Source organism: Daphnia pulicaria, chromosome 3, assembly GCF_021234035.1.
Source record: "Daphnia pulicaria isolate SC F1-1A chromosome 3, SC_F0-13Bv2, whole genome shotgun sequence".
Lineage (NCBI taxonomy): Eukaryota > Metazoa > Arthropoda > Branchiopoda > Diplostraca > Daphniidae > Daphnia > Daphnia pulicaria.
Genome location: NC_060915.1, coordinates 7,832,837 through 7,858,692, shown reverse-complemented (window position 1 = coordinate 7,858,692; position 25,856 = coordinate 7,832,837). Strand labels below are relative to the sequence as shown.

Sequence of the window (25,856 nt, the reverse complement as noted above, 5' to 3'; positions counted from 1 at the left end):
ACAGTAACCCTAGCTAGTAAGCCAAAGTCATGTTTTCTCGCGGTTTATGGGTCTTCTACAGACTTACAATACCGGCTTATTATTAGGTTGAGTATTTTCAAATTTTAAAGCTAAAGAAATTCGCCCTTTTCCTGTTCTCCGTTTTGAGAGGGGTTGTAATTTATCGAATGGTTACCGCAAAGAAGATGCCATTTGAATTTAATGTCTGACGTTTTTTCTTTTTCTCTTATTTAATTCACTGTGTTGACGCGACGCCAGTCTCCCTTGCTGAAAGACGCTGGATTAACATTTTGTAAAGTGCGTCAAAGGACAGTTTATCAGTTACAAGTGAATGAACGCAACACATTTGTCTGAATTGTATATGTATTTATTTGCTGTAGAGTACTGAGTAGGGAAGGATTTCAACAGAAGCTTTTAAAAACTGGCAGTGAAGAATTCATAAATTTTCAAACCAGGAAGGTTTTTTTTTTTCAAAACAAATCTAATTAATGTTGACACAACAAGGCATAAGTGGTGGCTCGTCGTCAATCTAGGGACACGGGGTCATCGTTCTCATCGCACTGTGCGGATTGTGCGGATGGGCGACGTTGGGGCGGGGAACTTGAAATGATTGGGTCATGTTAAAAAAATTGAATTTTTCCATTTCATCGAAAAAAATATTATACACCTGCTGAACACGAAATTAAATGAACACAGCATTGTTGCGTCAGTAGAAAGCGCTTCGAGAGGAAAATATAAAATGAATTGAAAATACAAAATTCCATATCATTTTAAATTTTTTAAGAAAGAAAGTATATGTGATACGGGAACAAAAAATGCAAATAAATGTTTTCTTTTCTTTTAATGTTTGTTTAGAAACCCTGATTGAAGAGAATCAGAAAAAAAAATTAGCTTGTGACTGAATTGCATTTGTCTAGAAAATAGGCACAACTACTATAAGCTTTAATAGAAGAATTTCAAAAACGTACTGGGAAATCGTTGGATTTTGGGAAACAACAAGCAAGAAAACAATCAAAGAATCCCTTTTGGTGCTTCGCTATCTGTTTTTTTTGCGCGCGATTTCACTTCACCTACTCACTGCGTACTCTTCGTTTTCAGATCGCCTAGATTTATAACGAACCAGTTTGAACGAAAGTGGAGACGAGAAACAAAGTAGTATATAAATCACTGCGGATAATGTTAATCTGCCTTATTCTCTTCAAAGTCAGTTTCCAAATAATAATTAAAAAAATGGCCCTTGCTTTGATTGTTTTCTTGTTGTTATCTGTTGTCAGTTTCCTTTTTTTTTTCTTTCTTTCTGAAGTCGTTAGCGAGACATTGTGATTCTTGCGACCAGTTCTAGATGTGAAAGGGTGACTTAGCTTTGGCAGGCGCTGCAGCGGGGAGAATGGAGAATGGGAAAGACTGGTGAAGAACTCAACGTTACATCCGTGAAATCAAGCGAAATAATCAAAACACCAACTCATTTCGCTGAAAGTTTGTCGACCGCACAGAGAAAGAAACACAGAATTATAAAAAAGAACCCATGAGTACTATTGACAAAGGCCTTTAGTAAAAATAAAATAATAAAAAAATGAGGAATGACTGGAAAGAAAGATGTAAAAAAAAAACACGGTCTTTCAATTGTGATAGTCAGTAATTATGTGGCGACACATTGTTGAATGAATTTCGTTGTTTCTGAAAAATGAAAAGAAAAAATGCGGACAATAAGTGAGCGCAATATTGAGGTGTGAAACTACTGTAACCCAAATAAGAAGAGGCAATCAGAAAGGCATACAGGTAACGTCTGGCATTGTATAACAACACCGAAAGATCCACGTTAAAGTACGGTATGAAGATGAATCGATGTCTCCCTCCTTCACTCCCACCAATTTCTCGCCTTCGTTTTTTTTTTTTTTAATTTTTATGTTGGGAAATTTAAGAATTCTTGGCACAGACTTGACAGCGGCTGACGCGCGAGCGCAGATTTCCGGCCTTTAGAGTTTCGCTCTGAGGTCGGTCGAACTGTGTCTGCTCCTCGACAGTGGCCAGCCAGAAGCTCAACTTGTTTGCAAAATAGTGACAAGTTCCGCGGGCACCGTTACACTCGATGAACGGTGTGGCGCGGAAGTCTTCGAGGCATGAGCCCGGACTGGAGAGCGATTGGCCGCCACCTTCCGCTCCGGCTGCGGTGTGCTAGAGGAGGAATGATCATGAAAATATTAGTATATGAACCGGGCATATTTATGGCATTACAAATATCCGAGTTACCATGACGAAACTGTATCCGATCCACAGACCGCCCCAGCCTTGCGGACACTCTGGAATATTTATCGACTGGCTGTGGACAGCGATGACATTTGTAGGAGCTTCGCAGACAACACACCTATAATCGTATAAACAAATTTTGAGTTTACCGAGATTTTATTCTGGTTGATAAAACAGCGTAAAAAAACGGAAATAATTCTAGCGCAATTACCGAGAGATGTAAGGCCGAATGGCGGCGTCCGAAACGGGCATCATGGGGATGGGGGCATTTGTGGAGAGCCAGAAGGATTTATCGTTACGGCTGGCGTAATTGCATACGTTGTTGGCATCGCAGAACAGGAACGGCATCGTACTGAATCGTTGGACGCATGAGCCGGCGAATCCTATTACCGATGATAGATACAATAATAAATGGATTCTAATTGTAATAGATTATTAAAACGTGAAGGTCTTACCAAGATCTTGATTGTGAGCCTTTTCGTTGCCTTCAGTATAGAGCAAACTGTAGCCCTTCCACAGTTCAACCTGACCCGACTCGCAGAAGGGAACTGTCGTCGACTGGCTGTGTTTTACTACCAAGAAACCTGACTGGAAAACAGATGGCTGCTCGCATGAGCGTCCAGCATCTCCTTTTTCACCGATTGTTCCAGGGTAGCCCTGTTCAAAGTGAGATAAGAATACCACGAATAAATCACCTTGGGTCGATAATAAGATCTCATTCATATCTTTCAAATGTTTTGAATTTGTTCAATAAAAATGGAAAAGTGATTATTTACAGGTAGACCCTGGCGCCCGTCAAATCCGCGATCTCCTTTAGGGCCGATCGGTCCGGCAATGCCGGGTTGCCCATCGCGGCCATTACCTCCCTTGTCTCCCTTAATGCCTTGAATTCCAGGTTGGCCATCCAAGCCTGGAGTGCCAGGCATTCCAGGGCGTCCAGGTTGTCCTGAATTAAAAGAAAAATCCTGCTTAGAACCTTGTTTTGTTTTTTTCAAAGATTGACTATACGAAAAATAAACGTACCTGGTAGACCGGAGTCTCCTTTTTGTCCTGGTGGGGGTGTAAGACCAGGATTACCTCGATCACCTTTAATACCGACAAGACCTTGTGGTCCGGTTGGACCGGCCGGTCCAGGGAAACCTTTCTCGCCTGGGAAACCGGCTGGACCGGGCAAACCAGGTAGGCCATCGAATCCACGATCACCCTTCATTCCAGATTGTCCAGGCAGTCCGGGTAGACCGTTGTTACCACGATCACCTTTTTCGCCAGGGTAACCTGGCTGGCCTTGTGGTCCAACATCTCCTTTCGGTCCAGAAACACCGGGAAGGCCGTCCATTCCTGGGCGACCAGGAGGTCCATCTCGTCCAGACAAACCAGGTGTTCCGGTCGGACCCGGCTCACCAACGTCACCTTGCTGACCAGGAGGAGCGTTGGCACCAGGCGGACCACGATTGCCAGGTAGACCAGGGAATCCAATTTCTCCCTTCTCGCCTACAATGCCAGGAATACCATCACGGCCTTGTTTGCCGTTCAACCCTGGTAGACCCTTTTCACCCTTAACGGTCTGACCGGGAGGACCCTGAAGTCCAGAAATTCCGGGTTCGCCTTAAAAAAAGACGGATATTTAAATTCAACGTTCCCCAAGTAATTATAAGTGATTTTTTTACCTTGCATGCCCTTCAAACCATCCAAACCAGAAGCACCAGTAGGTCCAGGAAGACCACGATCTCCTTTTTCACCAGTTCTTCCGGAAAGCCCGTCGAGACCTGGATTACCTTTTGGACCTTGAATGCCAGGGAAGCCTGGGAGACCGACATCACCTTTAGCACCGCGAGGTCCAGGTAGACCTGCTTCGCCAGGGAAGCCACGGTCTCCTTTGGCACCAGAAAGTCCATTGTAGCCAGGCTGTCCTTCAGGACCCGTCAAACCTTGTTCACCCTTGAGGCCGTCGATACCAGGCAGACCAGAAATGCCTTTGTCGCCCTTCATGCCTTGCGGACCGGGTCCACCAGGAATGCAAGAGTCTCCTTGCACTCCAGGTAAGCCATCAAGACCAGGAGATCCAGGAGCACCAGAAATACCACGATCTCCTTTATCACCTTTGCTGCCGGCAAAACCACCGAAACCGTCGTTGCCCTTGGGTCCACGCAAGCCGTCCAAACCAGGCAATCCAGGTGAGCCGGCGTCTCCCTTGATACCGGGAAGGCCTGGAAGTCCCACAACGCGATCACCCTTGTCACCTCTCTCGCCGGGTCGTCCGTCCAAACCATTGTTGCCGGGACCACCACGAATGCCAGGAATTCCAGGTTCGCCTTTTTGTCCTTTGTCTGCGGCGAATCCTGGTTCACCTTTAAATCCCTATATTGTCATGCGACCGTAATTTTAGTGTACCATTCTCAAATGATCAATTTATGATTAACCTACAGAAAGACCTGCTGGTCCAACGTCGCCCTTTTCGCCTCCAATTCCGGGTTTACCGGGAAGTCCATCTAGACCGGGATTACCACGGTCACCTTTCATACCCATATCACCCTTGCGTCCGTCAAGACCAGGAAGACCAGCGTCACCAGGTAGACCCGACAGACCAGATGGTCCTCGATCACCTTTGGCCCCAGGAGTTCCCGGCAGGCCATTCAAACCTAATCGTCAGTGAAAAAACAGCAAAATTTAATTGAAATACATTTACATTAATAAAAAGGTAAAGTCAAATTAGAATCTTGATACAAACGTGGTGATTATATTACCTGGTTGTCCTGGAAGTCCGGGTAAGCCTTGTGCACCAACGCCACCTTCAATTCCAAGATCTCCTTTGAACCCTGGGAAGCCCGGTAAACCTGGTCGTCCGGCTTCTCCTTGAAGGCCTGGTTCGCCTGCGAGATATATTCATTGGTTATTTGCAGATGAGTCAAATAAATTATATCTGGAAAATTTTGTGTACCTTTGCCACCATCCCGACCAGGTGGTCCAGCAAATCCTGAATTGATAATAATAACAATAATAATAGTAATAATCATCATGTAATATATTGTTATTTGTACAACCAGGTGGTCCAGCCGGTCCAGGTGGTCCTGAATCTCCCTTGTCTCCTCTGGTTCCAGGAAGGCCGTCCAATCCTGCCACTCCACGGTCACCCTTTTCTCCGGGGAAACCGCCAGGGCCAGAAGGTCCTTGAGCTCCGGGCTTGCCTGGTAGTCCAGGTAATCCTTTCTCTCCTTGTTCGCCGATCAAGCCTGGCTGTCCGGGTCTTCCTATTCCAGGGATTCCAGATTCACCCTTTCCACCTGCACACGGAAGATTGATTTAGAATATGAGATAATAGGCTATAATGAAGTACAAAAGTGTACCTTTCAAGCCAGGTAAGCCTGAATTTCCGGGATTGCCGGGAGGTCCATCTTCACCGGGGAATCCCATGGGGCCTAAGGCGCCTTTGTCACCGCGTTGGCCTGGTGGGCCGCGCGGACCTGGAAGTCCTGTAGGACCAATGTCACCTTTTTCTCCCATCGATCCCTGAATTGTTGTACATTAAAAAAAGGTCAATTTCAGCCAAAAAAAGACACAAGCACGTGAAAAATTAAATATCTTTTTCCAACTGACCCTGAGACCCTCCAGTCCTGGTTCACCCTTCATACCCCCTTCACCTTTCAAGCCCATGTCGCCCTTTTCTCCTTTTTGTCCTTGCAATCCTTTGAGGAGTACAAGATCGTCGAGACATTGGGCTGTAAAGAGAAATTATGTGAATTACCACAAAAACAATGGAAATCGGTGGTATAGAAAAATACAATTTTCGTACCTTGTTCTCCTTTTACACCTTTCTGGCCTTCAAAACCAGCATCTCCTTTCAGGCCGTTTTGCCCATCACGACCAGGCTCACCCTTTATGGAGGCACCCTTTTCACCGGGTATACCAGAAAGACCTGGTGTGCCTGGAGTACCGTCTAATCCAGGGAAACCAATTTGGCCCTTGTCGCCTTTCATGCCAGGGAAACCAGAGAGACCAGGTTGTCCAGGAGGTCCACGTAAACCAGGAGGACCCAGTGGACCGGGTCGGCCGTATTCACCTCGATCTCCTTTGTCACCTGGTGGTCCTCGTGCCAGAATATCCGGAATAACAGTCATTTCTCCTTTTTGACCTTTGGGTCCTGGCTGCCCAGGCTCACCAGACCGACCCTAAGGTATTAAGTAATTATTAACAATGAAAATAGTCATGATATGGCAACGCAAAGATAGTTAGACCGAACAAAACATACGAAAACTCATTATGCTAACCTCGAGACCAGGTAAACCAGGTGGACCGAGAAGACCATCGTCACCCGGCTGTCCGGGATATCCACGTTCGCCAGGGGCACCACGTTGACCAGGTGGGCCATTGACACCGTTCAATCCACGGTCTCCTCTGTCGCCTTTAATGCCTGGGCTACAGGCAAAGCAGACTCCAGCGTCACCCTTCTCCCCATTGAACCCTGGTAGGCCAGGAGTTCCAGGAATGCCGTCACGACCCTTGTCTCCTTTTATTCCGGGGTATCCTGGTGTACCAGGAATACCGTCGATAGCATCTCCAGGAGGTCCGCGAATTCCCTGATAACCGCGTTCACCCTTCAAACCAGGCAAACCGTCACGTCCTGGAAGTCCGTCCAGTCCTTTCGGGCCCTATCACAAATTATGGTAAAATGGTTTCGAAAATTCAACAATCGCAAATTCAAACTCAATCAGTAAATGACTAAATACCGCATTTTTCAATAACTTACCACGATCGAAATTCCTTTTTCACCAGGAGGACCCATCAGGCCAGGAAGACCGGGAGATCCGGGTGGACCCTGAAGTCCAGGCTCACCCGGATAGCCTTAAAATAATTCAGGAATGCAATGAAGGTGTTTTAATGTTTACAATACTGCACAGATTCAAAATTACCCGCTAGTCCACCGTCTCCTTTGTCACCCTTGTCACCAGCGGGTCCTTCAGCTCCAGGTAATCCAGGACTACCAGCACCACCAGGAGGACCTTGACTTCCTCTGGGACCAGGATCGCCGGGAAGACCGTCAATACCGTTGCCACCAGGAGGGCCTGGGAATCCACGCGGGCCGGCAGGGCCTGGGGGTCCAGGAACACCTTTGCCTCCCTTCAAAAAATATTAAAATATTGAATTTTCAAATTAATGATGGTAACGACTAAGACTTACTCCGGGGGCTCCAGGTGGTCCTCTCAAACCGGGCAGACCAGGAATTCCAGATAATCCGCCATCACCTTTTGGGCCAGGTCGACCGGGAAGTCCATCCAAACCGTCGTTACCCCTGTCACCTTTCTGTCCGGTTGGTCCTGGAGGTCCGGGGAATCCGTCTTTACCCTAAATGACGCAACAGCACAGTTAGAATGTGCTTTTTTTCATCGCATACTGAATGTGATTATCATAAATGAAAAAAAAGGTTTAAAAAACTTACTCGAGGGCCAGCCGGTCCAGGTAATCCTTTTTCACCCTTCATTCCTAGATCTCCTTTTGAGCCAGCATCACCGATAAAGCCGGGTTGACCTTCGGGCCCAAAGTCACCCTTATCACCCTATTGAATAAAAAAATTTAATTTAACTAAGCTACTAAAAAGATTTAGCTTGAATTGACTTGTTAGGTTTACCTTCATGCCGAGCATACCCTTCTCTCCTTTTGGTCCTATGTATGTTACGTTGCCCTTTCCTTCAAATTCATTACCACCTAAACAAGAATCGCCTTTGGTTCCAGCTTCACCCTTGTCGCCTCTGCCACTCTCACGACAGATTCCTGGCAGACCTTTGTCTCCTTGCAATCCTTCTTTACCCGCCAATCCCTGATTTTGTACGCAAAAATAACATAAAATAAAGTAAAATATTTAACAAAATCATTCGAGATTAGGATGTTGGCGGGGGAAGGTGTATCTTACCGGTAAACCACGTTCGCCTTTGTTGCCTTTGCCACCCGTCAATCCAGCCGGGCCAGGGAATCCAGCGGGTCCGCGAACACCATCCAGTCCAGGTTCACCTTTTTGTCCTTTGCTACCGGGAAATGGAGCTTGAGCCGGCTCACCTTTCTCTCCCTTTCCACCAGGCAGACCGGGCAAGCCACGAGGTCCAGGATCACCAACCATTCCCATTCCTCCAGGAGCTCCCTATTCAAATTCCACAGTAAAAAGATGTCAGAAAATGCATAAAATATGAATTAAAATTTACTTACATCGGTTCCGTTGCAACCGTCCATGCCATTCATGCCGGGTGGTCCTGGTGGACCTTGAATACCAGGAATCCCGTTGATACCAGGGAAACCCGGCATACCCATTTTACCACGGTCGCCTTTTGGCCCTCGAGGTCCTTGTGGTCCAGGTTCACCTTTATCACCTTTGGGCCCTTCCAAACCCTCCATTCCTTGGAATCCTGGTAATCCAGTAGGGCCAGGATTACCGGGTACTCCTGGCGGTCCCTAAATGTTGAAAAGAATGCGTGATTGGAATCCAGCAAGGATTATTTGTGGCTGTCAAATAAAACGTGAAACAAACATTCTCGCCTTTTGTATATCTTAAAATCTAAGGCTAGACTAAAGGCTTTGCTGGTATTAGTAACAAGAGACAAGTAGCAGATAAGAACAGTTTCACGCTTTAGCCATTTACTGGTAAGCCTATATACCGCTATTCGTAATTAAACCGCGTTTTTTTTTGTTTTTGGCGGTTCGGAATTTGCAATTTGGATGGGGGGGGGGGTCGATTTTTAATAAATTCTAATCGATATCTTATATAAGTATTGCTAATTAAAAGATTATCGTCGTCTGCAAGTTTTTTTTCGTTTTCGTTTGCAAGTTTCGAAAAAAAGGGAGACAAATAAAAAGATTTCAAATAAAAACGAAACGATCACTTTTTGGGACTTGGATGCCCGAAATGAAATCACAAAAATGTGGTCATCGTCATACATGTCAACTTTATTGTCGCAGCTTTCCATTATCTTCACTCCATGCTGTTTGTCAGGTAAAGACTTGGAATAAAAATTAGATGACTATGGGAGCTTAAATTGAAGAGTTAAACTTTTTCCAAGTTTGTGAATTGTTACTTCTTGCTATTATTATTTATCCCCTTGTCGATGCATGGAAGTTTGTTTGCACTATACTATATGTAACTTTTTTCTCTGTGCAGATTTGGGGCCTGAGCCAGCCATTGTATTAACAGCAAAGTTTTGCTTGTGCTGATCCTCCAGTCATATGATTTGACTTTTTACCTCCTGCTGTCAGCAACAATCACAGTATCATTGCTGAGGTAATAATGTTATTCGTTACTTTTATTAACCTGCATGTGACCTGCCAGACTTTTTAATGATGCATGACCTGCATATAAATGCAGTGTATTTCATGGAAACCTTCAATTCTCCTGATTATTAACAATTAGGGTATGGTTTACCCACTGTCTCAGTTTCAACTTTTCCTTGCTTGTCATTCTTCTGTAAATATTTTTTCTTGTAACTCATTGTTGAAATTTTTTATTTAGATAAACAGCATCCTTTTAATTGGAGAAACTTCCAGTATCGACCGAGTTAAGAATCTCTTCAATTCCCCGTTCTTTTGTTTTTGTCCTCGTGTACGCCCATGTGAATGTGGGTGTATTCACGAGGACTCCCTTTTACTTATCCCTCCTGGTGGATTCAACTTCTTGCTTCAACTTCAACTTCCTGGATGGATGGATGGATGGATGGATGGAGCTTCATCTCTGCGGATGGATGGAGCACTTGGGGATGCCTGGCTGTATTTCCTAGGCTTAAAGGTAGGACAAGTTCATTTCTATCTTTCCTTTCTGACTATTGAGTGTCGTTCTATCATAAATCGATGCGGAATACGATTATTCCTGAGCTAGGCCTTTGACTGGAACTATTTTCTCTTGTCGTGTTTGTTTTTCTCAGTCGGGGTTATTAAATAGCTCACGTGTAGAACACCTGCACAGATCGGGCCTGTTTTTGTACCTCGCGACTTTGTCTGTGGGTAAAAAAATCGAATTCCGAAATATTTGAACTTCATACACTTGAAGTAACGTGCAACTTGAACAATTTTTTTCCACCAAGACGGTTTTGCTGCCACTCCGGCACTTCTTGGTTGATCGTGTTTAAACGGAAGCTTCTATAAGGATACCCAACAACTTAAAGCACACCGCTACTGAGCGTTTATGGTGGTGCAAAAAATATAGCTTTGGTTTGATGTGTGTTGACGCGATCCTATTTTTGCGCTGATTTGCTTGCTTTGTTGCTTTAAACGTCGGAATATAAACAGTTTGTCTTGGCTGGCGTTCTCATCAAGCCGAGCCGAGGAGTTTACGGACCAATAACATGATAAGCTGAGTGACGTGGATTAGAAAACAAACTAACTTTTCTTTTCGGGACGATCATTACGTTTTTGTATACCAGCAGTCATATTAGAGCTTTCATCTTCTACTTGTCAAATCCAAAAAAAAAGGAAAAAGGGAACGAATAGCAACATACTCATGCGGGATACGAGTTCTTCGTTCGCTTTCTCTTCTTTGTGTCGGTATTTCAAAAAAGGACTTTAATGAGGAACGAAATGTAATGTATAACGGGACTCGACTGCAGTTCAAAGGTGGTCTGCCTAGCGCAAAATTACAAGGGCTAGTAATTGAGACGCGTTTTTACGAGGTAATAGACGAGTCAAATGGTCTAGTAATGATGCTTTTGTTTAGGCAACCTACCCGCGATCCTTTTTCAGCCACGCATTTCGGAGTGCAAGGTGAGCTGCATCCACCGCAGTCTCCAGCTTTGGGCGCCATGTAAGTCTTGTCGTCGTCAGTCCGTCCGTAGAGCCCGCCATAAGAACTGGAATTGAATTGCTGTACGAAAAAAAAAAAAAAATAATCAATCAAGAAAATGAATTACAGCGAAGGTTGCAAAGTAAAAACAAGACAATCAGTACATCAGTATAGGGCAATTAAAACAGGCAAATTGTATACGCTATATATCCTGGATAAATACAGAAGCCAAGAGGGGGGGGGGGGGGGGTCATCACACACAGTTATATGGCTGTGCCTGTTTCCTGTCGTTATGACGGTATATTTTTGAAATGCTCAAAGAAAAGAGACGCCATCAAAGGCAGCTGAAACAGATGCGACAAAGCCTTTTCGGTCCCCTTCTCTCACTGTCACTCTCTCTCTCTTATTTCTCCTCTTGCCCATGCAAGTATTTTCTCGGATCTCTGTGTTAATTTCTTTTACGGTTGCCTTTTTTTCCAGTCTCTTTCTCTTTTTTTTTTTCCCCTGTCTCGGAAAATGGTGTATATGTAGGGACAAGTGCTGGATGCTATTCAGAAAGTGGAGAGACGCGCAAAATAGTATAAGAGTACGAGTACGAGACAGAAAACGTGTCTTATTCAAAAGACGACGAGGGCTTTTGACGAGCGGCTGGCGCGCGCGGCTGTCGCAGCCACAACGTCATCGTTATTTGCGACTATTCCGGACTATTCACTTCCTTTTCTTTCTTCTTCCGCTTTTTTGCACAAAAAGCCACAAGCGACATGCCACCCGGCCCACGTATACATTGTAATAAGCTTAACTGAATTTTGACTGGTTTCCTTGAATCCTTTTGGCCTCATTTCGACGATTTCTTTCGGCACCGTTTTTTTTTTTTTTAAATAATTGAGAACCTTTGCTAAAGATAAACAAATGACCGGTTCAGTTTCTTTAGTGGTTTCTTAAATAATGGAAATGTCCCGTTGATAAAATTCTCTAGTAACAACAAAAAATTAATCATGCATAATTTGTTCAGCGTGCTCTCTCTATAAATCTATAAAGAGGTTCCGACAAACGCTTCGGGTTTTTTATCTCTTTTTTCAACATTTTAAGCTGATGAAAGGCAGCATCTCGTGTCCTAACACTCGTCTCACGAGTCACAGGTGACAAACAACTTAGCGTCATAAATCCATTCATTTCTTTTATCGATTTCCCGTTCTTTCCATTTAAGGACTAAATAGAAAATCCAAAATTCTATTCTTTTGTCCTATAGCACCATTATAAAAGCACTAACGTGAACACTGAACAATCGAACATATTCAGTTATTCACCTTTTCGGTGGAAAATAAATGGAAATAGAAAAAAGAACAAGCCCCCTTAAAAATTGTGTTCGATAGATTTGTGGTTTTATAAGTGTGAGCATCTGTGAACAAAGCGGTCGGACAGAATTATCATTTATCTCTCGGGTCGCTTGCCGGATGACTGGTTATAGAGGGTGGAGGGGGGTCAGTCTTCTATATAGTCAAATGCTGCTGCAAAGGCTGGTAGGACAATCTTGCCGGGCTGGACGACTGTGACCTTTCGCCGGTTCATTCTATTACAAATGAAAGTTTCAGCAGTCCAGCCTCTTCGCACATCCAGCAGCGTATAATTGATGATCTTTGAATGCATTTCACCCCCTAAACTCTCGGCAAATCTTTCTACTTGTTCCTATTTTCCGGCGGCGACACGAGAGATATCTCTCGTGTCGACAAATCGATTAACTTGAAAATAACAATACGAAGAAAAGGAAAAAACAAAAAAACAAAAAAAAAAACACAGAAAAGACTGGAAGAATAAGATGACAGTAAGTCGTAAATCATACGGTTGCAGGTTTCGTTCGCTTGTACACTTGGCGATTCGATTATTACAATGGGTTGTGGGATTTGTGAGGAATGCGCTGATGGGTTAATTGTACAGCTACATTCAAAGAGAAAGTGAGCAATGATGTGTTTTAATTCGTCCAAAAATTGTTGTTTTCCAGCCAGCTCCCTCCAAAAATCTGAACTTTTTTTTCTTTTGTGCTGGTGGGCACTCGATTTTGGCCTGAACTTGAAATTTTGGTTAGATGAAGCAACAGTGCTCGCCCTCACATTACAGATTTCAACTTTCGTTCCTCTTGTTGTGAATGCGCTTCTCTATGTCCCCGTCAATGAAGTGACACTGTGCTCCTCCTCTTTCCTCCTCCCTTATATTGGCCTACCAGTTTCTGACTTTCTGTCTGGTGTCTATCTCAGCCCTCGAGGTCCTCACAATAGCGATCCATCTTCCCCTTTTTTCCTTCGGAAATAGATATCTCCATTCATGGAGGATGAGAGAAGGTTCCAGAGACACGAAACGACACGAGAGAAAACAGTGTGCATGCTGCCTAGATATTTATACCACGCACCTGGTTGTTTTCTTCATTTCCCCCGTTCTAACCATTGACTCCGCCACGACTGTTTTTCTTTCGTCCTTTTTTATTTTGAATCCAAAATCTCCGCAGAACATGTATATGTAGGGGGAGAACGACAGAGTGTGGCAGTATTACGTATGTATACAGTTCCGTTCAGACCTCGGAATCGTTATTCGTTTTCACCCCCGACTTTGCTGGTGCTGTGAGTAACGAGACGGAAAATCCGGATGTTGTCTCGTGCACACTCGCGACAAACCAATAGAAATATAATAAGTTGTACACGCCAGCCAGACCCATAACTACCCACAGTCTATACCAGTTTGTCTTCGAGTATGTGTGTGTAAATATAGTCACTGCTGTACAAGTTGTGCGCGATGTGCAGCAAACGGGTAGATATACTGCTGGAAACCATTTGCTCCGCCGTGTGACTCTCATCGTTTCGACCTTTCCATGTGACTTTCTTTCTCTCCTTTTTCTAATGCGCTTTCGGTGTTTATGATCTCTCGGCTTCTTTTTTTAGCTATTTTGGGTTATCTCTCCCATCATCGCGCACAAGACTATACAGCGCCTGTATTACTCTCGGGGACAACATTTTCCATATTTTTTCTTCTTCTTCTTTATTCTCCATTTTTCGTCAGTTTTTCTCTTTTTTTTTTTTTCTTCAATGGAACCAAACATTTCTTGTTTATTAGAAGGTGTCATCGAGATCTTAGAGTATACAGACAGGACCCAGGAGAGAGGAAACCAGAGAAGAGTAATATACCAAATTCAAAAAGTTGCTGTGAATGCTGCCAGGTAGTGTTTCACCCAGTCGTGACTTTAGGAGGCTCAGAATTCTATTTAGTTCCCTCCTTTTCCCTTAACCCTATAGCCGCCTCCTCCTTCTTCTCTCGATTTTTTTTTATTGCCTTCCGACACATTCAACATTGCGACTCCGGCTACACAGGCCCTGTTGAGTATGAAGTCGGGTCTGAGCACTGTGAGGTGTCAGTGTGTGCTGTGAGGGCCGGAATATCTCCACGTTTGCGCCGACATTCTAAGTTTCTATTCAAACGAACGGACCGAGAGACTAAGTAGAAGACCCATGCAAAGATAACACAGAAGGCCACACAGAAGAAAACCTGCCGAGGATGAACTACAAAAGAGAGCGGATCGCGCCATCCCCGTGAGAAAAGAGTCCGCACAAGACAAGAGGCGGCTGGGATATAGATGGGTGGTAATTTTAAATTTTCGCAGGGAAACCAGGGAAAGGCCCCTCCCGGGTCTGCGCCAGCCATCGAAAGGCAAACACACACAAACCAGCTTCGACGAACGTATTAAAGACATAAAATTAAAAGAAGGAGAGAAGAAAAAATAAAAAAGGCCAAGGGATATAGAAATAAGAAAAAGGAAAAAAAGTTTTCGAGTCTCGACTCTCCCCCCTATCCACTCTATACCGTGCGTGTATATAAATATACATGTGTATAGTCGTTGTTAGCTATAGCGCCGACTGTTGTTTACGTATCGCCTCCGCTGGCAATATTTCTCCCGTCTTCTTGTGGAGGATATCTTTCATTTGTCTCTTATTTATAATTTCTCAAGGGCCCATTGCGGCGTCCGTACTCTCTCTCTCTCTCTGTCCCTTTCTTGCACACGCCATAAAACAAAAAAAAAAGAAGAAGAAACAAAATAAGTCAAATAAAAAAGGCCGAAACCGTAGAGGCAAATATTTATTCAACTCTTTGGAGTCTGCTGTGCATGCCGGACGATGGACGACTTCCACCAGTCACTTCCTCTTCCTGACTTCTTCCCCTCCTGGTCCCTTTCTCTCTTCGACATTCTCGTTTCCTTCTGCTCTTTCGTTTTGGGGGGTTTTTTGCTTGGGATTCCTTTCGGCGGGGCTCTCCGAAATAGTCCTTATATAATGTACACACCACTCAAGCATTTACTTCTTCTTCCTCCGCCTGTGTCTCGGTTCTTCTTCGTGTCCGTTATCGTATATAAACACAGTCACCGAGCACAGACCAGATCATTCATGACTGCGATCTCCCTTCTCCTGCACTCGACCATCTCTATTTAGACTATGGCAGAGGTTGAAAGAAAGAGAGACAGAGTGGCTTCTATCCTTTTCAATGAGAAGCTTTTCAAGAGATGGAGAGACACGAAGTAGTATAGAGTCCAGGTAAAGGTCTCTCCCCTATGCACAGTTGGGCACTGGTCATTGCTAAGGGTCCCAACACCCAGGCGTATAATATCGAATCTCGGCTGATGGATGCATTGTTTGGACTGTCAGAATGTCTTGCTGTGGGTGTGAAGAAGAGATGCTGCATGGCGAGATCGGTGACATTCCAGACGAAGTAGCAGTGTACGTGCACGCAGACATTTGGCCGTACCCTCTGCGTTTAAAGAACCGTGCGCATGTGGTGGACTTTCCCACTTTGGTTTCGATAGCGCTGGGCCAACCACAAGTAAAAGAAGAAGATTCTCGAAAAGGGAAGGGCCACCAAAATCAGAAAAATAAAAAAGGGAAAAAAAGAGAGGAATATATGTACATGTAGATGTGTACTAAGAAGAAGCAGAGACGGGCGAAAAAAGAGGACGACCCAGAGATAGAACGACGGAACGCGGAGGGACGTATAAATAGATTCCAGTCATTTCGTTCCTTTTTTCCATCTTATACCTCCTCCTCGTCGTCGTCGTCATTCCCCCCTCTCCCTGTAGTTCCCTGTGGCAGTTGCCCTTCTTCTGTTTGTATACACGCGTGCTTCGAGCCGCTCCCGATTCTCCCGACTTATATTCCCGCTCCAGCGATTCATCCCGCGTGTAAACATCCGACACAGTAGCGGCGGTGGCGATCGACATCGCCACATGTAAGCAGTTCAATACGACAAGAAGAGAAAAAAAAAAAAATTTGTATGGTTGGTTGGCGATCCAGCTGCCCGATAGCCTATTCAACTTTAAGAGATTGCCGAGTAAAAAGCTGCTCGCCGCTTCGCTAATGGCTATGCGCACTATACATTTCTCCGGCAAAAAAGAAGAAGAAAAAATAACATGAATTTGGAAATTTTATTAGTAAAAAAAAAAGTGATAAAATAAGTAAAAGTCTGAAAGTCTAGTTGTCGTCATATAGACCAAACAGCGGTAAAACCAGTTCGGATTTCGCTGGCTGCTTGGCTTATATGCATCGCTTATCGATATATTTTCGAGAAGAAGGCATGAATTGGGATGTCTACATATCCTCTCGGTTGTTTGTTTGTTTGTTTGTTGTTGTTTTTTTCCCCCTTTTTTTTTTGAATGGCTCTTATCAAATCGTCGGTCTCTTTTCAACTTCACGACGATTTATCTCCTTCGACGCATTATTATTATTTTCTTTCCCTTCTTTTTGGACTATTTTGGATTTGATTTATTATTTATGTAGGATAAACTTCCTGTCAGACAGTGACGTGACCTTATAGACTTTAATTTCGCTTCTTTCGCCTTGGACATTTCTTTAATGGCCACAGTCAGCAAAAAAAAAGATGTTAGGAGGGAATCAAAAACAAGTTACAACCAAAAACGGGACGGATAGAAAAAAACACACAAGGAGAAATTGAATTTGAGACAATAATGCCAAACGACGAGAAAGTTATAACAGAAATTGTCAAGACGACGAAATATTCGGCTCTTCTTCATCATTTGTTAAAATTTACATTTTCTTTGGACATTTCTTTTTTTGTTTTTGTTTTTTATTCTCTCAGTCTCAGTCTCGGTAAGGATGAACGGAATCAGTGACAGGATCTGATTACGTGTGCATGTCTCGAGACGTAGTGAGCTAGCTGTTGGCAGTGCTGGGAGCTGCCACTATACGGCCAGCACGCCAGATACCCCTCTCAATAGCCAACCCCCCCAAACGAAAACCCTCCCTGTCTCTCTGTCGTTTTTCGTGGCTGGATCACGGAATCTTGATTGAATTCGAGTAACAAGCCACAAAAACAAAAGAAAAAAAAGAAAAAAAAAAAAACGATCTTTCAAACGAAAGGAGATTCTTCTTCTCTCTTCTTCGTCGTCCCTATCGGCTTCATTCGTCTCCATCCCCAAGCCCCAATATGTGTCTTAACAGTTTCGAAAAAGATCGCGTTCAATCTTTCTCTCGATTCGGTTGAGTTGGAAGTCCTGGAACATTTCAAATCAAGACACCAGAAAAATGCCTTGGACCCAGAGAACGAGGAACCGAGAAAATCTCAAAGTCGACAGATCTGGGCGCAGGATCTTTCGTCTATTCGTTGTTGTTTTCTTTCTTTTTCCTTTTTTCTTGTTCAAAATTATATTATAATAATGTGTGGCGTATATTCACGCCGGCACCTTCCGCTCCCGACCCTCGAGTCACTCGAAACTTCCCTCTCCCTATTGTTTATGTTATGGGGTGCGAGAGTGCTTGATATTCCTATTCCTACGTTGACTTGCGAGAAGAGAAAACAAAAAATCAAGCTAAAAACAGGTGATGTTGGTGCGTGATCCAAAGTGGAATTCACGTCTGGAAGTAATTCAGTAATTCAACGCGTACTGCGGGTCACGTCGGATTTCTTTTCCTGAATTTAATGTATGCAATATGTATAGTCTTCCTTTTTAAAAATACAGTCTCTACCGCGCTACAGGGTTGAATGGAAATGACGACTAGAAAGAGAAACGAAGCATAAAACGGTTATCGGCCCATTACTCTTCGGGGTCCGGATAAGAATATCGGTAGAGCCCGTGCTCACGAGCACGGCCATTCACCCGCCGAGCTGACGGAATGTTATTTTAATGAACCTCATCGGACGGATATTGAACGGACTCGACGACTGTATAGAGAAGATGAGGAGAGGTTTTTATTTCATTTCATTTTTGGAAAGGAGAAAAAATAAAACAAGGGTCTTTCAGATGGTGCTGATGATGGGCGGTGTTTACACGCCACGTCTGCGGGAAAACCAGAAAGAAGAAGAAGAAAAAAGCTAGGGAAAAACGACTCCATCAACAGGGCAGCCGAGTCGGCGGGGTCAGAGGTCGTCGGGCCACCGCTGAGCTGAGCTTCTGAACATCGGAGCCATGGCCATCAAACAGCAGCCGCCACCCACTGGAATAAACTGGGTCGTCGGATCGCATGACGACGTACCAAAATGCTCTATGAGCCACGTCCCAACTTCTTCTTCTATATACATAAGCAAACACACTCGACGTTTTTCTGTCTCCATGTTGTTCTTCATGTTCGTCTTCTTCTTTTTTTAATTCCCTTCTATTTGTCGTTTTCTTCTTCTCCTTTTGCTGCTGCGTTTTTGTTTCGTCATCTCTCGACCATCGGCCCGTCGTGTAACATCCGATATCGAGGCGATAAGGCCGCTGGTGGTGGCGGGCGGCTACTCGGAGGGCCACTCTTTTTGAAAAGAGTCTTTGCTGTCACTGCTGCTGTGCGGAAGCCAGCTGACTGGAAAAGAGACAAACTTTGGAACGTTCTCCATAACATGCGGCATCGATTGCACGGCGGTGGCGCCAATCATTCGACCCCGACACACACACAAGGCGATGTGTTTGCATATGCTGTCCCAACGCTGCACATCAGTGAGACCTCCTCTCACGACTGATGGCCGGCTGCTGGACGAGACTAAGAAAGCCTAGTGAGCCCACCACTAATGAGCTCAATGTAAACGCCTATTCCCATTTTATTTAGGATTTCTATTTTCTTAAAGGGAAGTTGAACGGCCGGGTCGACGACAGGGCCAACATTTCGGCCGGCATAGTTTTGGGCCTGCCAGCAGGCTCTGCCATGGCTCTCTTGGCTGGAAGAAAATGAGAAAAATTTCAGACTTGTTTGTTTGTTCTCACCCCGGCTTGAGCACTTCGTTTTTTTTTTTCTCTCTCCAGAAAAAAAACAAAACTTTCAACATTAACCAAAATAAGAAAGAAGGAGAAGAATAGAGAGTCCAGCGAGCTGGCACTGATCAACACCAGCCCAGAGACTTATAGGTAGAGACGGCCGGGCATTTTGGGGGGTGGGGGTGGCGGGTTTGCCTATAGCTGCATAGTTTTCATCTGACGGTGCAATCACGCTTTGGGAAAACAAAAACAAAAAATCGAGTGCTGCTTTTGCCCGCAGCTCGCTGGCCAGCTCTTCTTTCAGCTTCCTTATTGCGCTTTTATCTGCTGCTGGTGTGGCTCTAAATAGGAAGCTGATTGTCTATGCTTGTCTTCACTTCCAACTTTTTTTTTCAGAACTCCCCAGCAGGGATCTAGCGCACAGTCGGAGAGTGTCCCAGTCCCGAGATTGGGCTTCTTTCTACTTTTATGATTATTTCGTTTTCTTTTTCCCGTTTGCGTTGAGCGGGTTGTGAGAGCAGACAGCGGGTCTGGCTCGGGCCCCGGAACACCTCGGAGCCGCTCGGAGCTCGCCTGCGCTATTTTTAAAGAACAACAAAAACCTCTTCGAATGCGTCTGCGTGTATATGCGTGCTCGCGTGCACATATAAATAATGCGCCTACAGTGTGGGGCGGGCAGCTGAATGGCTTTCTGTCCCTTTTGACATTTGTGCATTCAACAGTCCGCATTTAGCGAGTGGCGATGATTCATCGCCAATCAACACATCCCCCCATCGACGCACGCACACAACGTGTGAATATTTTCGGAATCAAGGGAAGCCGAACGGCTAGACCAAATGGATTGCCAATAACATCTAGAGGTCGGTCTTCCAGACATCACTGTTCATTAGCGAACGTTGATTCTTTCAGCCCCATTATTCAACGATTTATTTGAATTTCAACATGGAATCGTCTAGTTCCGCGCTATTTGACGCTATTTGACACGCTATGCGGACGAGGCGTGAAAGCAACTTCTAACCAACAGCTGAAGAGTAAAGAGAATAAAAATCCGTATACGATGTTAACTCAAGTCATCCGTGCGGTGGACGAAGGATGTATAAATATGAAAACCATGTGCTCTTTTCGACACCGTGACTCGGCTAAAACAAACTACAAATTGTTTCTACCATCTTTTTTTTCCAACCAAAATATTTTTGTTATTTTTCTTCCCCCCTCGGCGAGAAAAGTCTAAGAGTCTAAGACGAATTCGTCTTTTTTTTCTATACTCTCTGTAAGACTGTAACTATATACTACGTCGCCTACAGTCTATTCAGAAATTTTGTGAAAAGTAGGTAGGAAGAAAGGGGGGTTGTGGGTAATTAAAGTTTACACGGAAAATGGGCCTAACCGTCCGAAATTGCTGAGAGGAAGGATCACGAAAAAACGAGATCCAACAATTAACGGCTGCGGCGTTTTATTCTCAACTCTTTTTTCGTTTACATTTCTATTGTGTGGGTTTCGAGCGCGACTCTCTGAAAAGATGAAACCCGATTGTTAAAACTTGCGCGGTGTGATGGCAACGATTTGGTTTTTAAGTTTTTAGATTTTTTGAATTCGTTCTCTGCATTTTCATCAAGTGAAACATTCACAGTCAACATGTCCAGCAGAAACCGCTGGCGGTGGTACAAAGTTTCCAAAGAATCGAAGAGTCAGTTGCTGTCGAGGCTTCCGTAAAACAATCTCGCAGCACTGGCCGCATCATGCAATCAATACCCACACACACACACACACAGGCGGGCAATGTATACATTATATTTATATATATATAGGCTCTGATGACTCTACGACTTTTGGGATGTTTGTTCTTTTCTTGTTTTGTATAATTCCTCTTGAGACTCTGAGTCGTTGTGTTATTCTAGCCGAAAATCTTGTGCGGCTGCAACCCAGTCGAGAGCTTCGGTTGGTCGGTCACGGGAGGATGGAACACCTGTCGTCACGACTCAAACAGCCGATACCAATCCCTCCGATTCCTCTCGAGCGCTTCCAATGGAATTCCTGGATGCTCTTTCTTTTTTTCCCCATTTCCTTAGCTCTATCTTGGCTGACGTGTTGATAAGGCCCTCTCTGTCTTGCCCCTCTCTCTCTCATTCTCTTTCACATTTGGGAACGGGTCTAGCATTACCGCTGGTGTGCCCAACTAGAAGGAGACTTGCCAGTCGTGATGAGGATGGAAGGGATAGGGGGGACCCCGTTTTTCTCCGAGAGAAAAACAATGGAAGAAAACAAAAAAAAATAATAAGACAACAACAACCCCGAAAAAAATGAAGAGAAAATAAAAGAAGCAACAAACGAACGAAAGAGAAAGCGAGAACATATCACGCAGCAACTCGGCACATGCGTAATGAGATACCTATAACATATGGAGGGAAATTCGAATTCAATCAACCGCGCTTCAAGATTTTGCGCAATTTCCTGTTCAATCTGAAGAATTCCGACATGTTTGTCGTCGCAAACATGTCCGACCTCCGACGTGGGGTTCTAAGTGAAATTTCTCTTTTAGAGTGTCGTGCAATGTTCTGATTTCGAAATCAGGTAAAACCTAACAGAGTCATAAGTTTTGCCGGTTCATTTTCAATAGAGCCAAGACCGCCAAGGTGTGTCTATAGGTTTTCAATGTAGCCGCTGGCTGACGACCGAGGGTGTGAAACGGGTTGAAGCTCGAATAGAAAGTATTGAAAAAGAAGAGGAGAAAGAAGAAGAAGAAGGAGATGGGGCGCTCGAAAAGAATTAAAGAACAAGATAAGAGATCACGGCACGAGGAAAATATATCCCACCACACTGCTTGAGGTTCTTTTTCCTTTTTAATTTAATTTTCTTGTTGTATACACTGTAGATTGGTTTGATTTTTCTTGTTTCTCCAACAGGTGAAGAGGTCACGCTCCGGCCGAGTGAACAACCCAAAAAAGAAAATCTCAACGATGAGAGACGCCTTCGGCTGGTTCGCACGAGAAGGGGAAAGATAGGGGGAAATAAAAAAGAAACAGTTCGTTCTGATTCTGGGGGGAATCATTGAACTAAAAAAACTGGGAGATAAATGAACTAATCGGTAGGAATGATTGAATGAACAAATCCCCTGTGTCGTCTGTCAGATGTGGAGATAAGAACGGTCAGTTTAAACCAACCCCACAATCTTTTTCATCGGGCGAAAGAGAATTGACGTCAAACGAGGAAGGCAAATTAAGCAGAAATTTCTTTTTTTTTTTTTCAGAACAAAATCAACTCTATTGATTTTATCATTAACAAGACGGACGTACAGAAAAACGGGAAAGAGCGAATAAGGTTTTTGAAGACTTGACTTGACAACGATGACTGCGAAAAAAGATTGCCGATTGGGCAGCGCCACCCTGGGCGGTTGTTTCTTTATTTGTTTGGTAGTTTTCCGTCTGATTACCCTTGTTCTCTGTCAATGCTTGTTTTGACGTAAGACAAAACTTTTAGCACGGCAAACGGGGAAGGGCTTGATATTTGCTCAAGCGGTCTTTTTTTTTTTCTTTCCTTTTTTTCTTACAGTTCTCCTGCTGGCCAGTGCAGTTCTTTTTTCTTTATGATTCCCCAGTTTTTTTATTTTTTCGGAAATGTCTTTTCTTGCCGCCCTTTTTTTCCCAGAGCATATCTCATCGCCTGACTAGGCTCCTTTTGGCATATGACTGTTTTGTCAAATACTACAAACTTAGTGTCAATATTGGCACGAGAAAAACACAACACCCTCCTCCTTCCCCTCTGGAAAGACGGACTTACACCAGGCCGATGAAGCGAAGATTGAAGGTTGGCCAACAACACGAGGAAGATGAGCTCATTTCAGACACTTATATATTTTCCGCCATGTAGAGACGGACCACTGGCGACGACAAATCCATAAAGTCCCACTTGAAAATTTCACTCAATGTCAGACAGGAGTGTCATTCGTACTCCGACTTATATATGCTGCTGCTGGGCCGCTGGAAAACGGCTCGGTTATTCTTAACGACCAAGTTATATATCCCTTAACTATTCAAAAAGTCGACTAGCGCGTCACGTGAAAAGAATTCGACAAAACCAATTTCTGAAATTACCCTCCACCCCTTTCCACCCCTCCCTCACTCTTTCTCCCTTAACTGGGTTCTTGTGACTGACGTCTCCGGTGACAAGCAAAAGGCCCAAACCGCCCGGCAGCAGCTCTAGCAGCATTCCCACCGCTCAATTTGTCTTCACAACAACTAATAAGGACCGGATAGGTTTTGGGCTCGCTGTGCAACCGATAGGCTGGTTACTCCGCACAGACTCCACAGACTCATCAAACACGTTTCACTATCCATTGCCATCAAGTAATATTCTTTTACTATAATATTCATTGCCATTTGCCGCATTCGCTTTTCTACTTGTTGGTTTTTCTTCGACGAGGTAAAACGGCGAGCGCAAAAAGGGGACCACACACGGGACACAGACGCTCGTAAACGGAGAGAGTATGAGCGAGACAAAATGGAAAGCCAAGAAAATAACTCGGAAAGTCGAGACCTTTTCTATATTTCTCCAATGTTTTAGAGTCTCATGAAGTAGATTTGGGTGCTTTTTTTTTCCTGGGTCCGTCCGCAGCTTTCATGCCAGCACAAGACACAAGTCAGGCAGCGAGGGTGGGCCAAACGGGATCGAATTTCATCGTCAAAGTGAACTGAGCAATCGCTGCTTCACTTGCAAGCCTGGCCTTGACGATATAGGCTTTTTTTTTTGCCGACGAAAATCTATACTATGACATCACTACTCTTGTTTTTGTTTTCGTGGTATTGTCTATAATTGGCGGGTGTTTTGAAAAAGAAATAAAAGACGTCGACGGATTAGCGAGAAACGATTGGCGTGCCGAAAGATTTGGAAATCGGCTGTTGGAGCGACGAGCGACGAACAAGACAAAATAAAGCGAATAGATGGCCCTTTGATAGTGCGATGGCAGACTGGGTTTCAAAATGTGGCACTGGAACAAATTGAAAACGACAAGAAACTCGGCTGCTATAACCAAGTTGGCGGTGGGCGTTTCGTCTGCCGACCCAACATTTCATCTTGAACTTTGGCCTCCCGATGCGTGAAAGGCGCGCGTGTAATCGAAACCGTTCCCGGAGGATCGATAGCATCCAACAAGTCTGACAAGGGAAAAGGAACGAGAAACAGAGAGACGCAGCAGCGCTGGGCGAGCGAGAGAAGCAAAACACGCGAGAAATATCTCACAAGAGTTGACGAGAGTCATAAGGCTTGTAACTATTACAAGAAAAGGTTGTCGGAGAAAAGAAACAAGTCTCACACATCACAGCATCAAGGGTCATGTTGGAATGAAATCGCGTTGACCTAGACCAGCTATCGGCCAACACGTCGGGCCCATCTGTCCTCTTAACATCCTTCTAGATTGTTCTTTCTGCCTTATTTTCTCTCTTTTTTTATTATTATTATTAGTGTTGATGCACTTCTTGTCTCTCGAAATATAGACATGAACGCGGGACTCTCGTAATCAAATTACCACATCCGGCGCCTGAATGTCCTTGTCTGTTAAGTGTCGATACAGAAAATCATCTTTTCTTGTCAAATATTATGTAGCTTAATCTGAGCAATGCAAACTTCCCGCTCGATCTCAATCTCGAACCAGAAATAAACTTTCAAATCCTTCCGTCATTTTGGACAAGGAATGATCGAAAGTTTGTCCTCTTTTTTTATTGAAGACAAATATTAGCGCCACGTCAATGGAAAAAGCGGAAACTAATAAGGTAGAAAACTGCCTTACCTGGGCATTATTGCTGACAATGATGGCACCCAAGACGATGATAGCGATAACCCTGCAAACAAGTTCACAACAAATCAAAGAAAATGTATCAGTGGACTTTTCTTTGCGAGACTATACAGAAGTAGCGCAAAGTGGAAATAATACGCCCAGGTTGGACTCACCATTGGTAGCGCTTCCATCGGACCATGGGTCGGACCATGGGATGTTGGCTCGCCGCTCGCCGGCCCGCCATCGCTGAGGATGAGGATGGACTTTCTGTCGGTGGCGAACTGCTCAATGTCAACGGGTCAGACTTTTTTTTTTCTTCTTCTTTGGAACCAGAAAAAGGAACACAAAATGAAGAAACCCAAGTCACTATTTGGGTTTCTTCCGCTTTGGGGTGTGCAAACAATTATAACAACGTCACTGTGTCTGTACGTTAGATTCAACTGGCCATGCGACTGTCCTTAACGAACTCAAAAAATTTGTATCACACTAACAACTTTGACTTTTAGCGCTAAGAAAAATATTGGTCTCCTCCGAGTGAGGTAATGCTGCTGCTGCTTCTCGACTGTTTTTTCTCTTGGACGCGCAGGGAGACTCCGACACGCGTCTTCCCCACTAAAAGACTCCTGAGTAACCGATGAGAGTGTTCCAAAACCTCCAGAATCTTGGCCACCTTGGATGACTCCGCCTTTGCTCGCTACAGGCTCCGCCCACGACTAAATAGATCTCCAAACTTTGGCAAATATATAATTCGATTCAAAGGTAAACATTTGCAATATTAATTTCAGCGCGCTAAAAAGATGGGCCGTGACTACGACAATTATTTTTGAGCTGATGGATTCTTCCGGAAGTGATTGACAATATTGGCCGGC

At 44.3% G+C, this 25,856-nt stretch overlaps 1 protein-coding gene and 2 long non-coding RNA genes across 3 annotated transcripts; 2 read left to right on the top strand and 1 right to left on the bottom strand.

Annotated features, from left to right (window-relative positions):
• Window positions 1-1,249: 1,249 nt before the first annotated feature.
• LOC124328258 (collagen alpha-2(IV) chain-like) lies at window positions 1,250-25,629 on the bottom strand. Its single transcript, XM_046786969.1, has 25 exons — window positions 25,161-25,629; window positions 25,000-25,051; window positions 10,943-11,080; window positions 8,443-8,685; window positions 8,153-8,377; window positions 7,871-8,059; window positions 7,682-7,798; window positions 7,423-7,587; window positions 7,155-7,362; window positions 6,992-7,086; window positions 6,513-6,893; window positions 6,038-6,413; window positions 5,842-5,963; window positions 5,592-5,754; window positions 5,289-5,528; window positions 5,186-5,221; window positions 4,992-5,117; window positions 4,672-4,886; window positions 3,915-4,605; window positions 3,271-3,852; window positions 3,024-3,193; window positions 2,703-2,904; window positions 2,459-2,630; window positions 2,251-2,365; window positions 1,250-2,175 (listed from the first exon to the last, which is right to left on the bottom strand). Exons 1-25 carry the CDS (start codon window positions 25,229-25,231, stop codon window positions 1,918-1,920), a joined length of 5,352 nt encoding a protein of 1,783 aa, XP_046642925.1. The 5' UTR covers window positions 25,232-25,629; the 3' UTR covers window positions 1,250-1,917.
• On the top strand, window positions 8,692-9,883 carry LOC124328260. Its single transcript, XR_006916243.1, has 3 exons — window positions 8,692-9,223; window positions 9,389-9,508; window positions 9,737-9,883. It is a non-coding gene; the product is annotated as an uncharacterized LOC124328260 (long non-coding RNA).
• On the top strand, window positions 21,387-22,466 carry LOC124328261. Its single transcript, XR_006916244.1, has 2 exons — window positions 21,387-22,043; window positions 22,121-22,466. It is a non-coding gene; the product is annotated as an uncharacterized LOC124328261 (long non-coding RNA).
• Window positions 25,630-25,856: the final 227 nt, after the last annotated feature.

Coding starts and splice junctions, on each gene's coding strand:
- LOC124328258 (XM_046786969.1), bottom strand. CDS start 25,231: ATGGCGGGCCGGCGAGCGGCGAGCCAACATCCCATGGTCCGACCCATG. Junction 5,529..5,591: donor AGGCTTACCTGGCTTGAAAG/GTACACTTTTGT, acceptor TTCCGTGTGCAG/GTGGAAAGGGTGAATCTGGA. Junction 3,853..3,914: donor TGGTTTGAAGGGCATGCAAG/GTAAAAAAATCA, acceptor TCTTTTTTTAAG/GCGAACCCGGAATTTCTGGA.